The sequence below is a fragment of the Schistocerca serialis genome, chromosome 3 (assembly GCF_023864345.2).
Source record: "Schistocerca serialis cubense isolate TAMUIC-IGC-003099 chromosome 3, iqSchSeri2.2, whole genome shotgun sequence".
Classification (NCBI taxonomy): domain Eukaryota; kingdom Metazoa; phylum Arthropoda; class Insecta; order Orthoptera; family Acrididae; genus Schistocerca; species Schistocerca serialis.
The window spans coordinates 720,212,479-720,232,402 of NC_064640.1; the positions used below are offsets into that span (position 1 = coordinate 720,212,479).

Below are 19,924 nucleotides of genomic sequence, written 5' to 3' on the forward strand. Positions count from 1 at the left end.
TCATGCTTATTCATGGTTCTAGGTTTTCAGTACAGAGGATAATGGGAGTGTCTGTGTCAGCTATGGCTGAAACAGTATCTGCATCCACCTTTAATGACACAATGCCAGGCAGGGCACCAACTGAATATACCGAGAAGCAATCAGAAGGAGGGTAAGTTTATCCTCATTAATGTCTAAATATAAACACATATTGAGTTACTTTTTCTGATGTATTGGTGTTTTCAAGTTAATTACAGGTGAACAGGTATACAGTAATTATGTGCACTTTCCTAATTTTAGTTATGTAAATAGTTATATGAGCTAATATAAGTAGTTAAGATGTTTATTGACTTCAGTACATGTTTCTTGAAGGAACAGGTATGAAAGGTGTACCATCTATTGTAGCTCTACCAGTATTAACCTGGTTCTCATAGTCTCCCCTCAGTGGCCCCCCTTTTGATCGGCACAAAGCTGAAAAGTATAAATGAGTGCAAGATGGTATTTACTCAAAGATGTACACAACACCCTTGTTTACATTGAACTAACACACTCATTTGTTCTTCACTAAGTTTGGTATTAGAAACAGTGACCAATGTGTTAATTACAGAAATTTGCTAGCTTATTGAACCACATCTGCTCTACAATTATGTTAGTGAAGTTATATTGCAGCACAAAGAACATTTCACATTTACACATGCCAAAACTTGCACTTAGCATTCTTCTGTAGTAATTCACTAGAAAAAGATTACGCTTTGATGGTTCTTTTAAGCAAGTCTATAATGGGAAGCACCATGTGCAACTGTGACTAGTTTTGATGTAAATAACATTCTTCACTCTTGCTTATCACAGTACAGGTTGAGTGAAATGTTAATTACTTTAGGTTCCAGAAATCATCCAAAAGCTATTAACTGTTAAAGTTCTTGAGTTCTTACTCGTGAGCTATCTAACTGCAAACTGGCAATTTTGAGTGAAGTTTGACTACTTATAGATAGGCATAACAACAAACTGTTACTCTGAAAACCATACAATGTTTTACAGTTTAGCTAGGAATACTTTCACTGTTTTTGATTACATCAAGAACTAATGTGATTTTGCATTAACTAAGGGAAACACTTTTTTAACCTTGTTTCACAAACTTCAGTATTACTGTATGACCTAGGTTTCAGGTTATAAACCTATTTTCCTGAAACCTATGTCATACAGTAAGAATGAAGTTTTTGAAGCAAGACTAAAAGAGTCTTTCATTTAGTTAATATGATATACAGTATTTACCAAGAAACCACAGATGAATCAATTAAAAGAATGAGATTTTGCCTGATAGAAAATATTGCTTGATACAAATGTAGAAAATTACATGTACACTATTCTCCTTATGCAATGTGAATCCCCTTTTATCTATGCCTGATGCTATATTAAAATTTAGGATAAATTACAAGAAATTATTAATCATTTAATTAATTATTTTTGTGTATAATTATCTATCAGTGGCCGTGCTGCAGTGGTAACATCAGTTCCACTCAGATCACTGAAGTGAAATGCTGTTAGCATTGGTTAACACTTGAACTGGTGACCATCTGTTGGCAAGTGGGGTGCACTCAGCCCTTTTGAGGTCAATTGAGGAGATACTTTGTTGAGGAGCAGCTTTTTTGGTCATGAAAACTGACAGTGGCCAGGAGAGCAGGGTGCTGACCACATGCTCTTTCATATCTGCATTCAGTGATGCCTGTGGGCTGAGGATGACAAGTCAGTGTAGAAGGAAAACTATTTAGTGTAGAGGTATCCAGCTTTATAAGTATGATGTTCAGGCTCTGTGCTGCAGGATTTGCATTGTTAGTAGTGCTAGTGTAATGACTTGTTGTTAGGTGTTGGTACTGATATGTTGAAGCAGGATTGAAACACAAGCATCAGTTTGCACTACAGTAGCAGTCAGTCAACATGAGCTTGGACTAGGTGAGCAAGGCTTCACTCATAAAGCTGTTTTATCAAAATAAGCAGCATATTCTTCATGAATATTGACACATTAAAGGAATATGGTCAGGACCTCTTTCTTGAAGAATGTTATTAGGAAGTTTGTATTAACAGGTGTTTTGGAAATTGCTCCTGGGAGAGGACAATTGTGGTCCAGATTGTTGAAGAAGTTACTGTTATATGGCTGAGAATTGTGGATGCAATGTGCAATCTTCAATCAGTTCACAGGCTGTGTCACAACAGCTGAACATTTCATGGTCCACCGTTTGAAAAGTAATACAAACAATTATGAATTGTTATCCCTAATACAGCTCCAGGCTGTATTGGTAGCAAATAGTCATAGTATTGAGAAACGTTTGTAACCTGGAACATAAAAATGGTGTGTAATTAACAGATGTTACTCTCTAATGTGGAAATTAAATGTCTTTCTTTAAATGATTTACAAATTATTCATCTTCCACAAATCCTTACAAATGTTTCCACTAAGTTTCATTGTTGTACGCTCACTAGGTTTTCGTGGGGGATCTCTCAACTAGGGAAAGTTTAATTATAAGCACCGTGTATATGACTATACTTATCTTCATGTCTGGATTCTGTAACTGTCCATGGCAAACTCAGATGTTATACAATACAATAAATGCAGTATAATACAACAGAACAAAGGTCAAAGCAGTGTTTCTCCTGAAATGTATGCAACAGGAAATTCACAAATAATGCTGCTGTTAAGGCTTCTAGCAGAACAGTAATTATTGTAGGTGAAGTGTGTTTGCTTGCATTAACCCCTCAATACCTTACTGCACCATACTTTACATCTATGCCAGTGCCACTGTGAGCCCCTGCCACTACCAGACTGCTTCATTGCACTTTCACTATTGCTAGACAGCCATTCACCAAATGCTCAGCTATTCACCCAGGCACATTTGTTAGACCAAATGTGCCACTTGATGTGTAGAGCCTTACAATGGGTTTTTTTTCTGTCATTGTCTCTTTTGAGAATGTTAAAATGTTTAGACTCTGTGCCTGTCTTATACATTAAAATTTTATAAAATGTTGACAAAATCATTTTATTCCTTACAACTAACCATTTCATCTTGTGAAAGAATTAACATGTGCTACCTCCATATTGTCTCACTTAATCATACAGTGGCCCACTCTTCCTCTCCTTTAAATTTGCTCACTATTTTTAGTTGTAACCATTATTATCAACACAGTGTTACCAATGGTGCGTACTATGCCATTGTGTCACACAGTTTGGCTTTGATGGGGTTTGTTGTTATACTGCATCTTTCCCATGTTGTGCTTATCTTTCATGGCAAAGGCCGGATGACTTCCTGATTGCATGGCATACCAGCTGTTACATTTGCTGTGGCAATAGCTGTGTCCTCTCTCCAGCATATCTGTGGTTGTTAGTTCTCTGGCCCATGATTGATAAGGGCCAGCACGTTTGTAAATACTCAGAGAGCCTTGGGCAGTCTGTCAAATTTCATACAGGACTAAAGGAGAAAATGCACATGGGGTATTAGAGTCACACATGGAACAAGTGGTTTCAATTTTTGCCTCTCCATCACAATGTAGGTTTTCCATAATTTCTATTGATCATGCAATAAAAATATTTGGTTGAGTCTTTTAATGAGACCACATCCAGCCTCTTCATCCTTGTCATTCATCCACCATAAGCTAGAGTCCTGTACCTAGTGATTTCACCTTGAACTAAACATTAGACACTAACCTCTATTTCATTCCTTTCTTCCTTTCAAACAAATCTGCAGTCCTCTGAACTTGATCTGCTTTGTATGATACAGAGACAAGTAGGCAGAAGTAAGAAGTGCCCAACAGCCTTCACCACTGCCACCTCTTAGCATCCTGCGGAGATCTGAGGAAGAGTTGCTACAATGTCCTCTCCCAACACCACAGGATGTTGAGCACTACATTGGTCTTCCATTATATGCTAGTAGTAGTAGCTCACTGGGAGGTGCTACTGCAATACATACAGATGCAGATACATCAGAGGAATCCCCAACTGGAAGACATAAGTTGTTACTGTGAGTTTCTAAAATCACTTCCACAGTAGACAAAAACATTAGTCATCTGACATGCTATTACTATACTAGTGTATAAAAAAACCAAAAAAAAATAATGTGCATAGCTTGAAAAGAGTATTTTAAGGTTCACAGAACAAGATAAACCATTAATCACAAAATGTATGAAACTGAACCGAGTCTACTCCAGAAACTGAACAGAGCCGACTCCATGTATTTTGAAAAACTACCCATTTAAAAAGAAGTAAAAACCTGAAAACTATCTTAAACAACAACAAAAGTTTAGCGGACAAAATAGTTTCTCCCAGCTACCAATCATACTTGCGATAAATTAGTTCAGAAGTACTTTTGGCAATTGATTCCAGTCCTGAGATTTTGGTTTTGTCGATCTGGAAGAGAGATGTTTGCTGATGGGTTGCAGTATGCCTTGCATCGCATCCTAGATGTGCTTTATAACAACATTTCTTAAGGTTCTCTAATTCTGAACCCGTGGTAATTAAATTTTGAATCAGGGATTTTGAAGTACTCCACTTTTTGCCATCCAACACTACTTGACATTTGCACCTTTGATGTACTCAATATTGCCCTAAACACTGAACAGAGTAAGTCATATTCTCTTTCATCCATGCTATTACATGGTATACTACAATACTCTGATGTGATCAATCCCATGAGATTGATCACATAAATAATTTAATTTCAAGTTATTATTATTTTACCAGAAGTGCTACTCAGTTCAAATTGTGATCCCTTTTGTTGGTTATGATCAAACTGTTATGATCAGCATGTTTTTATATGTTTATAAGAATAATATCTGATAACTACACTGAATACAGGGTGAGTCTTATCAGCATTTAGAAGCCCCAAAAGTGCCATAGATGATGATGAGACAAGTAATTTAATATAAGGCACATGGAGTTACAAAAGTCAGGAAATACCCCAAAAAGGAATGAGAAATACTGAACATCTGACATCACCAGATGGCATACCTCATTGCACACGCAGCAGTTGGCCTAGGGCATGAAGAGATTATTGAGTGATGTAGTACTTGCACTAAAGCAAACAGTGCAAATTTCTGACATCTTTTGTGAATGTGGTCTGTTGTAAATGTTGAATTTGCAAATTTATGGTCCTTTCTGTAACCAAGTAAAAGCTGTTTTTAATTTGTGCTTCTTTCCTTTTTCCTCCTTTTTTCTGTTTACAGAAATTATGTAGTAAAGAAAACATAAATCATTTACTGGTAGCAATGCAGTATGGAAGCTTATACCAACTTACTTGTGATGGAATATTGTATGTTTTTGTTGTATTGTACTTTGTATTAATGAGTGGTGACTGCAAGACCAGTAAATTAAATAATAAACCTTACTTCAATGTAAACACATAATTGTTTAATGGAATGAAAAAATACTGCTCGCCAGACACAAGACTCAAACTCTGAGCCCCGTGCACTGAAGTCATGCATGGGAGCCCAGAACCACACTGACGGGAATACTTGAGTAGGGTTGAGATGAGCAGGTGCAACAAACTGATAGGTTCAACTGGTGCATCTACAATGAAGTACTCCAGGTGGTGACATCATCTGTTGAACATTTGTCACCCACTTTTGGGATATTTTGTGACATCTGCAATCCCATGTGTCTTAAATTAATTCACTCAGCATCATTTACATCACTTCGGAAATTTTTAAATGGTGATGAGAAACACCTTGCATATTACATTAATTACCCAGTGAGGAAGAAGCACTAGACAGTGGAGAACAATATCACTGTGATTCAGAGTTAGACTGTGAAAGAGATGAAGAAGGTTATAATGATACTTGCAGTTATTTTATTAGCACAGACAATATATGTAAGGCTCAAAAATTAAATTTCAAGAAATAAGCAAGATTACAAAACAAAAATTGAATGAAAATACCACCTTACCCAAGGCATATTGCTGAAATACTGGCTGCATATTGTTACTTATTTATCCTGGTTAAGAAGAAAGGCAGTCACAGAAATTTAACTGAACTATGAAATTCTCGTGGGTCACATACTGTAAGCTCACATATAGTGTCATCACAGTTTGTTAAACACAAATAAACTTTCTGTAACAATAGGTTTCAATTGTCTATTAGTCCATGAAATCAAACAATAATACTTGGTGATAATTAATATAAGCCTTAGTTCCTGATAGAAATGAAAGTGCAATAGTTTCTGTTTGAATATGATATAAATCCAAGCACTACTTCTTTATGATGCATGTGTATTGAAATTATAACGTAAAGCAAGTGCAATAGCTTCTGTTTGTATATGATACAAATCCAAGCACTACTTCTTTATGATGCATGTGTATTGAAATTATAACATGAAGCAAAGTTCCACCTGTGATTAGAGGGGCTGGAAACCAATCGCTCAGCTGTCAAAGCACTATACAACACAGTTGTAAATTTGTCCACATAAACATCAGTGGTGGTCATAGTTCACTTGCTTAGGAAAAGTTGGATTATAGCAACTGAGAGCAATCTAGCCACTGGTTGGTCTTATATTTGCCATTTACAGAAGTTTATTTGACCAGCCTATTGTACTGGTGGCTCCAGGCTCACATGCTGGATGTAGGCAATGTCACACAAATTGACATGTTCATATCTTCCATTTGCATATCTGGCAAGGTCCCTAAATCATATACAGTAGTTTTGATGGTGTGTATGCATTACAAGCATTTCTTGCTTCTGTTTTGAGGTTTGCACTTAAGCCAGTAATAATCAAGAATACAAAGAAGAAACACTAAAAAATTGGGTATTTTGCATCCATTTTTAGGTCTGTGTAGATGAATACTGTCTAGGTTATTTTTGTCACAAGACAGGAAAAATTAGAGTATTTCCAAGGAATGTGTAGGCATATGCATTTTAATCTCTGAATGGCAGTTAGTTAATAGTACAGAATTTTTCTAATTTTTGGGTGAATGTAATGATGAAAACCTGGAAGTGGAAGAAATGTATAACTGAGTTGCTCAAACAACAAGTTTAGGAACCATTGTCATTCACATAATTACGAATGTTTGAAAGAAACAGACAAAAATCGTAACATATTCTTTATATTTATGACATAATTTTCTGTGGTAAATGATCATTTATAAGAGTAGTATTATTGCATAAAAGCAAGTAGTGAGTAAAGTAGAGCATCAATTATCCAAAACAATTTGGGGCTGGGGGTGTTCAGATAACAGATTTTTTACATAACTAATCCTTTTTTAGAAAAAAAAGTACCACTATCATTGGAGGAATATGAAATGAAGAACCAGATTTGTGTGTTAAATCCAAAAGTGCATGTTTTTTTGTATGTATTACCAATACTGTACATAGCTTACATAAATTACTCATTTTCTATTAAGGCGTCCCTACCATCTATGAAAAGGAGTTCTAAATTAATATTTTCTCCAGACCTGAGACATGCTTTTATTGTCACTAAATCTCATGCACAACTTAAACACAACAGCTGCATGATGTCACACTCTTCCAGATTGCAAGGCAGTGAAAAACTTCCTCACTGTGTGGTTCTTTAATGGTACAGTCATCACTAGCCTCTATCTTGTCACTGCAAGCATCTTGGTCATAGATGACGTTACCAATGACCTCGTCATCTGTCAGTAATCGATAACCAGGAGCATTGGTATCCCATTTGAACCAGTCTTGAATGTTTTTCTGTTCATAATCTCCAAATCTTGAAGATACTTTAACCAGCCCATGCTGTTGCAATACAGATGTATGGTTGGTAGTTCTACAGTTCCAGTGAGGTGCTCATCTGATGGAAGGAGTTTGTTCCAATGTTTTGCTAGAGTAGTGTCCTCAACAGCAGTCTGAACGTCTACTACTGTGTGCACAGCGTCCTACAAGTTAATGCCTGAGGACTGGAGTAATGTTCTGAGGCAAGAAAATAACTTTAGACTTTCCATTTTGTCTTTGCATTGAACAGTTTGAGGGATGACTTGGGGACAACAAAACATTTTCAGAATTACCAATTGCATGCCGTTGCTTTTACACTTCAGAAATAAATACAGGGTGGTATTATTCTGTAAAAATGCTAGCATCTGTCCTTGCATTCTTTTGATTCTTGTAGGTGACCAACTATTTTTTACTCCCATAAAACAGTGTCAAGTTTGGGTTTCCCTATGAACAGAAAGGGTAGCCTATGTGTTCTGGTAACATTTCTGCACACCATAGCAATGATGCAAGGTTTTCTTCCCTTATAACCAGGAACTGACACTTCTTTCTAGGAAACTAGTGATTCTGTTGGCATTTTCTTCCAATACAAAGAAATTTCATCTATGTTGTAGATATTTTTTTGTTATAGCACTTGGTGATAAATTTATTTAAAGTCTCTTTGAAACAATCTGCTGCTTCAGTGTGAGCAAACAGTTCTTCACCTTGAGTGTCCAATTCCCCAATTCAATGCCTAGATATAAAGTGCATAATCCAGCCAGAAGAATAATGGGTAGCTTTGAGAATTGAAATAGTGAAGGCAGCAGAGGATGAATTAGGTAAAAATATGATGACTAGTAGAAATCCTTGGGTAACACAAGAGATATTGAATTTTACTGATGACAGGAGAAAATATTAAGATGCTGTGAATGAAGGAGGTGAAAAGGAACAGAAATGTCTCAAAAATGAGATCAACAGGAAGTGCAAAATGGCTAACAGGAATGGCTGGAGGACAAATGTGAGGATGTAGAGGCATATATCACTGGGAGTAATATAGATGCTGCCTATAGGAAAATTAAAGAGACCTTTGGAGAAAAGAGAACCACCTGTATGAATATCAAGCGCTCAGATGGAAAACCAGTTCTATGCAAAGAAGGGAAAGCAGGAAGTTTGAAGGTTTATATAGAGAGTCTATACAAGTGCCATGCACTTAAGGGCAAAATTATGTCAATGGAAGAGGATGTACACGAAGATGAGATGGGCAGTATGTTACTGCATAAGAAATCTGACAGAGCACTGAAAGTTCTAGGTTGAAACAAGTTCCTGGGAGTAGACAACATTCCATTAGAACTACTGATAATGTTGGGAGAGCCAGCCATGCACGAAACTCTTCCATCTGGTGAGCAAGATGTATGAGACAGGAAAAATACCCTCAGACTTCAAGAAGAATGTAATAACTCCAATTCCTAAGAAAGAAGGTGCTGACCGGTGTGAAAATTAGTGAACTGTTGTGACTCGCCAATCTTTCAAAGTGCCGATGTGCAGTTACGTGCGTCCTCTTCATGTGACGCTGTCTGCCAGCCATGCAGCAGCAGCGCCACCTAAGCGGCCAGCCAGCCAGCAGCCGTGAGACTTGGACTCAGTTAGTATTTGACTGTTAAAGTGACACACATCTTACTCTGTTTACTTGATCTGTGACATTCATGTATTGCATTGTCCGTGAAATATATTTGTTCAACTTGAAGTTATAACATGAACTATCAGTTTAATGAGGCACAGTTTCAAAATAATAACTCAATTCCTTTATAAGCAAATGCAAAAACTAGTATAAGCTGACCTAAGGGAAGATCAGTTTAGATTCCAAAGAAATGTAGGAACACTTGAGGCAATATTGACTCTACGACCTATCTTATTTATATGATTTGTAGTCGTAGAGGAAGCTTTTGACAATGTTGATTCGAATACTCTCTTTCAAATTCTGAAGGTCACAGGGATAAAATACAGGAAGAAAAAACCAGTACAAGATTTGAGCGGCACAAATGGGAAGCAGTGGTTGAGAAGCAGGGGAGACAGTGTTGTACACTATCCCTGATGTCATTCAATCTGTGTACTGAGCAAGTAGTTAAGGAAACAAAAGAAAAATTTGGAATAGGAATTAAAATCCAGGAAGCAGAAATAAAACCCTTGAGGTTTGATGAAGACATTATAATTCTATCAGAGACAGAAAAGGAGTTGGTAGAGAAGTTGAACAGAATGGATAGTGTCTTGAAAGGAGGATATAAGATGAACACCAACAAAAACAAAATGAGGTTAATAGAATGTAGTAGAATTAAATCAGGTGATGCTGAGGTAATTAGACTGGGAAGTGAGACACTTAAAGAAGTAGATGAGTTTTGCTATTTGGGCAACAAAATAACTGATGATGTTCGAAATAGAGAGGATATAAAATGTCGGCTGGTGATGACAAGGAAAGCATTTCTGAAGAAGAGATATTTGTTAACATCAAGTATAGATTTAAGTTTCTCCACTAGGCAGTGCCACAAGTTCCTCCAAATGTCGTAACTCAACATACACACATATGTAATACTAACTAATGTAAATCCACCCGATGATGGAGGTTTAAACCTTCGAAACGCGTCGTGGAAAAAATAAAATGGTGACTGGTAACAGTAAACTTGTTGTTTCATTTAATTTCAGGAATTCTTTTCTGAAAGTATTTGTACAGAGTGTAGCCATGTATGTAAGTGAAACATGGGCACAAAGGAACTAGCAGCTTTTGAAATGTGGTGCTACAGAAAAATGCTTAAGTTTAGATAGGTAGATCATGTAATTAATGAGGATGTACTGAATAGAAGTGGGGTGAATAGCAATTTGTGGTACAATGTGACTAGAAGAATGGATCAGTTGTCAGTTGGTAGGGCACATTCTGAGGCATCAAGGGATCACCAATTTAGTATTGAAGGGAAGTAAATCATAGAGGGAGAATGAGAGACAAATACACTAAGCAAATACAGAAGGATGTAGGTTGCAGTATTTACTCAGAGATGAAGAGGGAAGAACAGGATAGAGTAGCATGGAGAGCTGCATCCAGCCAGTCTTTGGACTGAAGACCACAACAACAAGCAACAAGCCAGCCAGTAGTCACTTTAAAGTCAGTATTATCCCAAAGTTTCTTATTTAGTGAAGCACTTTTTCATAACTCAAAGGGCCACTTATGGACTGTACCTGCGTGAACCAAGTGTACACTGCAGTGTCTAAATTATGATTTTCTGCCATTTTCATCATTTTTCTGTGTAAGATTCCATCTTCACTGCCAAGTCATTTGGCAAGTTTTGTAATAGTGTTACATTCTTTTTAATATCCATTCTTGTGGCATGCCATATACCCTAGCTAAGCTTGATCCACTAGCACCATTCCTCAGTTGGCCAAATACTTTAAGTTTATTGGGAATATTGAGAACAACTCATTTACATTTATTAACTGTTGTGAACAGTATAACTACAGCATATTTCAAGTGAAGGCTAAAAAGCCACTCATGGATGATGACTAGAGGATTGAGTTCAGGCAAGAACTAGTGGTCACTAGCGGAAAAGTACGATGTACAAATTTAAATTTATTGACTGAAACCCTTTCATATAATCACTGTTTCAGTTGATTCACAAAAAGTTATCAATATCCTACTCTATAATATGTCATGTTTACCAAGAACACCTTGTAAATACCTTCTCAAGGAATTTTTCATATTAACTGTTTCACAATATGTCTATTAGCCCATGAACTTCATCATAAAAATTCAATCAGGATTTGAGGTGAGTACGATGTTCATAGCTGTTATACTAGAAGAAAAAAATACCTTTATTACTCTTCAATTGACACTGTGCAAAGCTCATTCCATAAGGAAGATATAAAAATAATTTTATTTGTTAATTTATGTACTAACGTCATGACTGATTTGCCATGGAACAGAATTTTAAGGGACCTATTTGAGACCTACAAACTTATGCAGATATCTTACTTTCAAGCTAATCTGTAGACTAGCTTAAACCCAATCTTTCTCCTTTTCTACAGACAGAGCACAATCTTGTCTTGCATTCAGGATGGGAAGGAAATCGGCTGTGCCATTTCAAAGGAATCATCCCAGCATTTGTCTGGAGTAATTTATGGAAATAATGGAAAATCAGAATCTGGATGTTCGGACATTGGTTTTAACCATCGTCGTCCTGAATGGGAGTCCAGTGTGCTATGTAGTGCGCCACCTTGCTCAGTAATATATAGAAAAGTAGTAACACACACACTGATTAAACACTGCAGAGTCAAAGAAACTGGTACACCTGCCTAATATCACGTAGGGCACCAGCGAGAATGCACAAGTGCCACAACGCAATGTGGCCTGGACTCGACCAATGTCTGAGGTAGTGATGGAAGGAACTGACACCATGAATCCTGTTGGGCTGCCCATAAATCTCTAAGGGGACTAAGGGGTGGAGATCTCCTCTGGACAGCACATTGCGAGGCATCCCAGATACACTCAAGACTGTTCATGTCTTGGGAGTTTAGTGATCAGTGCAAGTGTTTGAAATCAGAAGAATGTTCCTGGAGACACTCTGTAGCAATTCTTTTTATGTGGTGCGCTGCATTGTTCTGCTGGAATTGACCAAGTCTGTAAGAATGCACAATGGTCATGAATGGATGCAGGTGGTCAGACAGGATGCTTATGTACATGTCACCTGTCAGAGTGATATCTAGATATATTAGGAGTGCTATATCACTCCAACTGCATATGTCCCACACATGTCACACACCAGGAGGAACACCACTGTGCCTCTCTAAGAAATGGGAAGATTTGGCTTATTCCTCAGGTAGCCACCATACTTGCTGACAATGGTCATCTAGGGTAGCGCAGAACCACGATTCATCACTGAAAAGAATGTGACAGCTTTCATCAGCAGTCAAAGCTACCTGGTACAGCACCACTCCAGACACAACTGTTTGTGTTGTGGTGTTTTAGCAGTCCACACAAAGGACAGCAAATCCCTACTCAAGCTGCTGCTTTCCTATGACCAGTGGTACAGGATGACATAGAATGTTGCAGATAGTCCATTACTTGTGGATCTTCAACTTTATCTTATGTAGTTTACAGGTGAATGGCCAGACATCAGTGTCCAGTGAGCACAGTATTTCAGTGAGCAACCACATTGCGATCATCAGATGCACTGATGAACTGACTGCTTAGGAGCTTGTTCATGGTCTGCACTCAAGTGTGGACGTGCATACAGCATCTCCTGCCTCATCTCCTCCTCCATATTGCTCCATCGAAGGTTTATGACCCAGTGACTTGTGATGGTGACATCTCCAATTTCTGTTGCTCTGTATGACTCTGAAGTCAGTTTTTAATGGGATACCACTGCACTCTTCTCTGTAACCTTGTCCTGATTTTCCCCACATATACCAATGCCCATTGTTTCCCAAAATTTCCTATCAAAATTTAATCTATTCATGTGATATCTATTCCTGTCTTTATCTTGTTGCTTGTATGGTTCAAAGTTTATCCTTCTCTCATAATTCTTTTGTGATAATTAGCCTGATTTCTTCTATTTTTTCCCCACACCAAAGTGACTAGATCTCAGTTGGAGGATCCCTAATGTACCTCATCATTACCCCTATTTTCATATCTACTGTAGTTAAATGGTTTGGCGTTTCCTTCCAATGATCTGTTTAAATTTTCTTGTATTCTTTCTCATTAATATTTCTGTCATTTAACTGTGGATCACTTTTCTGACATCTTCCCTCATAATTATACAGATAATTTCTTCCCCGTTTCCTTCTGTAATTCCCCACTCTTGCGCTGAGTCACACTATGGAAATTCTGATTAAAAACTATGTACATAATTTCTCTCTAATCCCCTATCCAGTTTATCTACATATTTCAGAAATCAAAATAGAATCGTCTGCCCCATATACTAAACCCTGTTGCACTTTCCTTGGTAATCTGTTCTTTCATACACCTTTTTGTGTAAGCTCATCAAATGATTGATCTAGGATTATTAATTTTCTCAGGTGCTTCTCTCAAAAATCTTTCATGTTGCCATTCACTTCTAACTAATTGGTCCATTTATGAATTAACTTTTGATACAAGCTTGTTCAGTTTCTGACAATTTATTCAGAAAGCTGTTTTCAAAAGCACAATATGTCATTTCTGCATAAATATCTTGGTTAGTCCAAGAGAGTGCTTCCTCATCCAGAGACTCTTTTACAAACTTTATCTTAAGCAAATCAGTCAAACAACTATCAAAATTATGACAAAAATGTTGATAAATGTCAACAATGCTAAGGTTATTATTTCCTCTAAAACTTTTAATTGGCACATTGGTGCTCATCCCACTACTGTTACTACTGAAACTTCTAGTTACAAAATTTTCCTCCAATTCAGATAGTTTTCTAAGAATATTAACTACTTTACAATTACATGGAATTACATTACAACTTTCTCTAGTGCAACAACTTTATCATTAACTACCTACTTTTCAAGTTATTAATTTTACATTCAAGATTATTGTCATTTTGATCCATTTCTGATCTTAATACGTGGCCTTCTTGTTTCATCAGATTGTGCATTATTTCAAAAGTTTTCCAAATTTCTCAACTTTATCAGGACAATTTTGTTTTAAATTCAGTCACTTCACGTATAACAGAATCAATCTGTACATTGATTCATTTGTCCCCTGAGTGTGCAACTAATTTATATTTATTAAGATTCCCTATCGTTTCAGGCACTTGAATGCCAGTCTCCAAATTTCGTTCCTCAACTCCTTTAACTTGTCATTTTTAGCAGTGATTTTACCACCCCTATCACTTTTTATTGTTTTAATCCTACCAATCAAATCTTCATTTAGTTTGCTTTTTAATGCCTCAGTTCTACCCCCACTCCCAAATTGTTATTCAGTTCCCTGTTGCATTTTTCTAGTTTTTCTTCAAAAAGCTTGGTTAGTTGTCAAAACAAACTATACTAATAGTTCCCCCTGATAATCCTCTGTGACTGAAACTTCGGAATGGACAGCAAGCACTACTAACATTCCTGCCTACTGCTCCTTTGTCTTGCCTCTGATTTTGTTCCAACCTTGTCATTAAAAACAATTTCTATCTCCTAAGGCTATTCGTAAGTTTCATACTGTCATTGAAAACTGGTTTTTTAATAACTGTGTATGTAATGGGGAGCAGTCATTGTAATTACAATGATGTGATCACTCGCACTCTTAGCACTTAATATGAGTACTTTTATTCCTGCAACATATACACAATGCGTTAGCATAGAGCATGTACTACAGAAAACTCATCTGGCAAAGATACAGTTGTTTTTGCTGTGGTAGGGCAGCGATGTTATTGGGGGATAGAGTGCTTCTAAATCCCCCCAGAGGAACCCCCCCCCCCCCCCCCCCTCAAATCACCAGAGTGCAGCATGGTGACTAGTGTACATCATTATGTGTTGTCCTGCTGGTGATGGGTAATGTCAACATATTGTAGTCTGCCAGGTACCTGGGTGCCTGTAAAGTGTGGCTGGCCTGTGAAGTCAAGCAGTGGTGCCATTCTCACAGTGGCGATGTCCATTGAGGTGTTGGTGGCTGTTAGTGCGCCATCCAGTATCATAAAATTCTCTGGGGCCGACAAGAGCATGTAGCCGTCCAAAGAAAGAGTAGATTTCAGACTTGCTGAATCAGTCGTAGGTGGAAGGGGCATGCAGTGCTCTAATGACCTCAAGACCATGCTATAGCCTGACTGTCTATTGTTTAATTTGCACCTGAGCATGACATGTGTACATGATTGGAGGTCCTTGTGCTCAAAGATGGTTGGTTTGTTGTGGTGGGATGGCGATGGGATGTGGATGTGGTGGATGTGGTTCCTGACATGTTTTACTAGGTTGACATCAACAGGGTCGGTGGTTTGTGGTACAAACTCTGTTGGGAGGGTGATCGGTTCCCCATAGAGCACCTCTGCAAGTGGGGCACCCAGATCATCTTTGTAGGCAGCTCGTATGCCCAGCAGCAACCAGGGGAGAGCCTCCGCCCACTTTTGGTTGTGGTGTACGAGTGCAGTGCCACTGTTCCACAAGTTCATTGGATTGGGGATGGGAGGCAATTGTGTGTAACTGGTGGCACCCACAGAGGCGGCAGAGCTCAGAGAACAGGGTCAACTAAAACTGCTGGCCCTGGTCTGTTGTCAGGGACTCCGCGCAGCCAAAGTGTGCAGTCCATAATGTGATGAAAGCTTGGGTGACGGTGTCAACTGAGTTATCAGTCAGAGTGTGGCCTTCACCCATCAGGTTGTCCTGTCTACAGAACATGTACTTGTATCTGTCTGAATGTGGGAGGGGCCCCACCGGGTCTATGTGGACATGTTGCAAACAGCCCTTCAGGCTGGAGAATTTCCCGAAGGGTGACTATGCATGACGTTCTGTCTTGGCCCATTGGCATTTGTTGCAGGCTCTCGTCCATGCAGTGCTGTCCCAGTTAATGTTAGTCCAAAAGAAACTATCTGTTATCAGTTTTAGTGTCGGGCATACTTCGGGGTGAGACAAGCTGTGGAGGAGGTCGAAAACTGTCTTCCTGAAGTTCTGTGGGATGACAGGTCATTGTCTACCATGGGATACGTTGCAGCAAACTAGTTTTGTTGTGCCTGCAATGGTGCACTTCCTGAGCTGGAGGCCTGTTATGTGTCCAGATAGCAGGTTTTGAAAGTTGGTGTCAGTTGCTTGTGCCTCCAATAGTTGGTCAAAGTAATGGTGTGCCAATGTGGCAGCGAGTCATGAGACGAAGTCAGCCAGCATGTTGTCTGCTCCCTCATACATAGTGTAAGTCGGTAATATACTGGTATATTCTGAAATCAAGTTCAGGTGGCAGAATTGTCAAGAGGAGGTATTGGGTGGCAGGTATTTAACAGCGTCTGTGTTGATAGTAAGCTGACAGCCCTCAATGTCATGTGGGAAGTATTGAATCACTTTGTATATCGTCAAAAGCTCACAGTCAAAAGTTCACCACATATTCTGGGAGTCAGTAAGTTTCCACAAGAAAAGCCATAGGGGTTGGGTTGCACTGGGGACTTCCTGTTGTAGCACTGCCCAAATCGCTCGGTCGTTGGTGTCGGATATCATAACCATATGAGTGTCCATGGATGAAAGTGCCAGGGTGGTAATCTGAGCCAGCTCTGTTTTGATGTTCTCGAAAGTTCCTTGCAAATCATGAATACAAGTGAGCTTATGTTTGCTTGATGTGTTCTTGCCACAGAGTGACTCTGTGAGCAGGACGAGTGTCTCTGCGGCATGGGGGAGGTGTTGTATTAAAAATTAATTACCCCTAAGAAAAGGTGCAACTTTTGATAGTCCATTCTTGATGGTAGGTCCATACTTTGTCTCTGTTTTCTGGGGTGGGATGGATGCTCGAAGTGTTGACGAGCTGGCCTATGAATGTAACACATTTTTGCCAGAGTTGGCATTTGTCCTCATTGACAACAACAGCCCGCTCTGCTAGTTTGTTGAATACTACTTGCAGGTGTTTCTCATGACCTTGAGTTGTTTCTAAGAATATATGTACATCATCCAAGTAACAATAGCAAAAGAGCATGGTAAAAAAACAACCTGTCAATGAACCACTGGCCAGTCTGGTCTATGTTCTTTAGTCTGAAGTGCACAAAGAGGAACAAATAGGCCAAAGGGAGTAATTATTGCAGTCTTTGTGATGTCCTTCATGGCCATTGGGATCTGCCAACTATCTCTTTTAGAGTCGATCACGCTAAGTATGGTTGCACTAGCCAGTTGCCGGAGGAAGTCCTGAATATTGGGCTTGGGCTAACTATCAATGATGGTGTGCACATTCAAATGTCTGTAGTCTCTGCACATCCACCACATTTTATCTGTTTCCATTGTCATTGTAGTCAGTGAGGCGCACGCACTGTGTGATGGCCTAATGGTGCCCTCATGTAACAGTTCCTTGATCATGGCCTCGGCCACCTTTAGTTTGTGAGGGACAAGGTCGTGGGGCTGGTGTTGGACCAGTGGACCTAGGGTAGTATTAATTCTCAGCGATGGAGTTGTTGTTCAGGTGAATGCGATAGGCATTGCAGTATGAGCATCTTCGCTGTCTCATATCTGCCAGTGGTTGGTGCATGCAGTAGGACATCACTGGTAAGATTGATGTTGGTAGGGAGGTGGTTCAATAGCACCAAAAACTTGTCACAGTCATCTGTGATCCTGGCCAACTGCATCATACACTCGCAGAGTGTGAACCATTATTGCAGGGAATCAACTTGTAGCGGTGGCAGATGTAACTCGGTGTGTGGCTGGCGGTAATCTGCCTAGTGGTGAGTGACCAGGACCTGTATGAGGTTGTACTCATGTGAAGTAAATGGTGCAGATTCATGAAGACCTTTTGGTGGCACTGATAAAGGCGGAGGCTGGAGCTGTGGCACGGTTGTTGCGGTAGGTGTATTGGTAATGAGAGAGTCATGACCGGTTATCACAGAATGTGGCACAGGTGTCACAGCTGGTGCATTGGCGTCATGAAGGATGGTGTAGTAGTGGGGAAGCAAGGAATACAGTGCGGTGGACAGGGTGGCGGATGGCACATCAGTGTAGATCACCCAACCCGGCAGCTGTTGGAAGTAGTCCATGTGTTCACACAGTGTGATTCGTAGTTGCAGTCAGGCTCGCCATACTGATATGCTGTTCTCACAAAGTGTGAAAACCCTGTGCTGTTGCAGGTAGACACGGTATGCCTGCTATTTGAGTGACTTCATGTGGCAGGTGTGACCCAGAGCATGACACGGCTGTTGTCAATGTGACGTCATCGTCATGACGTGACCTCAGGCACAGTACAAAGATAACAAGTGTGACGTCACCCAGGTGATGCATGATATAACATAGAATGTAAATTTCAGGTGTAGGACATGGAAAAGTATGGTCTGGCATAGGTAGGATGGATTTGTCTGCAATAACCTGCAAATATCAGTTCTCTGCAGTGGAAGGTGGTCATACATGGTGGCGATTGTTGGTCAACAGTTGCAGTAATCTGGAGTATGTCTGTCCATAATGTCAGTATGTGCTAAGTCATTAGAATGAAAATGAATGGGTTGTAGTTCATTAACAGGGTCACTGATCGGTATATTACTAGCACTGGCTAGGTGGGAGGTGGAGATGGCAGCAGGCAGCCATTGTACACAGTGCACACCTGTTGATGTACCACAGTTAATTAAGGGTGTGGCAGGCTTCATCTCATGATTTTCAGTGCTAACATAGTACTTGATCTGTGATTTAGTGTGTTCATCTGTTTGGCGATAGGTAACAATGCCCTGGTTTGGTGGTTGTTGAAACAATTGTAACACTGAATGAGATTTTCACTCTGCAGTAGAATGTGCACTGATATGAAACTTCCTGACAGATTAAAACTGTGTGCCAGACAGAGAGTCGAACTTGGACCTTTGCTTTTCACGGGCAAATGCTCTACCAACTGAGCTACCCAAGCACAACTCATGCCCTGTCCTCACAGCTTTGCTTCCACCAGTAGGAGCCCTTGTTTTGTTCAAGACATCTTCAGGACTTCCTTCAAGTTTGTGAACAAATATATTTATATATATAAAGATGGTATCTGTTCTTTTGGACATGTTCGAAAGAACATGTACCATCTTCATATATATATATATGTAGTTACAGCTCACCGGCCACTTGACCATCTTCTCCTTTTGTGGGGATGCACAAACAGTGCCAGAACTCTTACAGGAATCAGCAAAAAACTGTGAATAATGAGTATAGTGGGCAGGGGCACTATGAATATAGTGTGGGACAATTAGTTGGACATGTGGATCTCACAGGAGGCATACCAGAGATAAGTCCCTGCTGTCACACTATCCTCTGTGTCCTTGGTGGCTCAGGTGGATAGGGCACATGCCATGTAAGCAGGAGATCCTGGGTTTGAGTCCCAGTCAGGGCACACATTTTCAACTGTCCCTGTTGACTTATATCAACGCCTGTATACAGATAGGGGTATTCATTTCATTGTAATGAATATATTTATGTTTGAATTTGGCCTACTGAAGAGGCATACAATGAATGTTTTTAATGAGGTTGTTCTATAGGACAAATTTCAAAGTCGGGTTGTTTTTCTGACTTTTTCAAAGGTTCTAAGCAACAGTTATTGATACCATCTTTCTCAAACATACATTTTCCTCAATGAGCATTTTTTTTTAGAAAGCAACTTGCATTCTCTTTGGGGGT

General features: G+C 39.3%; 1 protein-coding gene across 1 annotated transcript; it reads right to left on the reverse strand.

Moving 5' to 3' along the window:
• Nucleotides 1-16,690: 16,690 nt before the first annotated feature.
• LOC126471145 (uncharacterized) lies at nucleotides 16,691-17,653 on the reverse strand. Its single transcript, XM_050099243.1, has 3 exons — nucleotides 17,608-17,653; nucleotides 17,064-17,233; nucleotides 16,691-16,933 (listed from the first exon to the last, which is right to left on the reverse strand). The coding sequence occupies exons 1-3, from the start codon at nucleotides 17,651-17,653 to the stop codon at nucleotides 16,691-16,693; spliced, it is 459 nt and encodes a 152-aa protein (XP_049955200.1).
• Nucleotides 17,654-19,924: the final 2,271 nt, after the last annotated feature.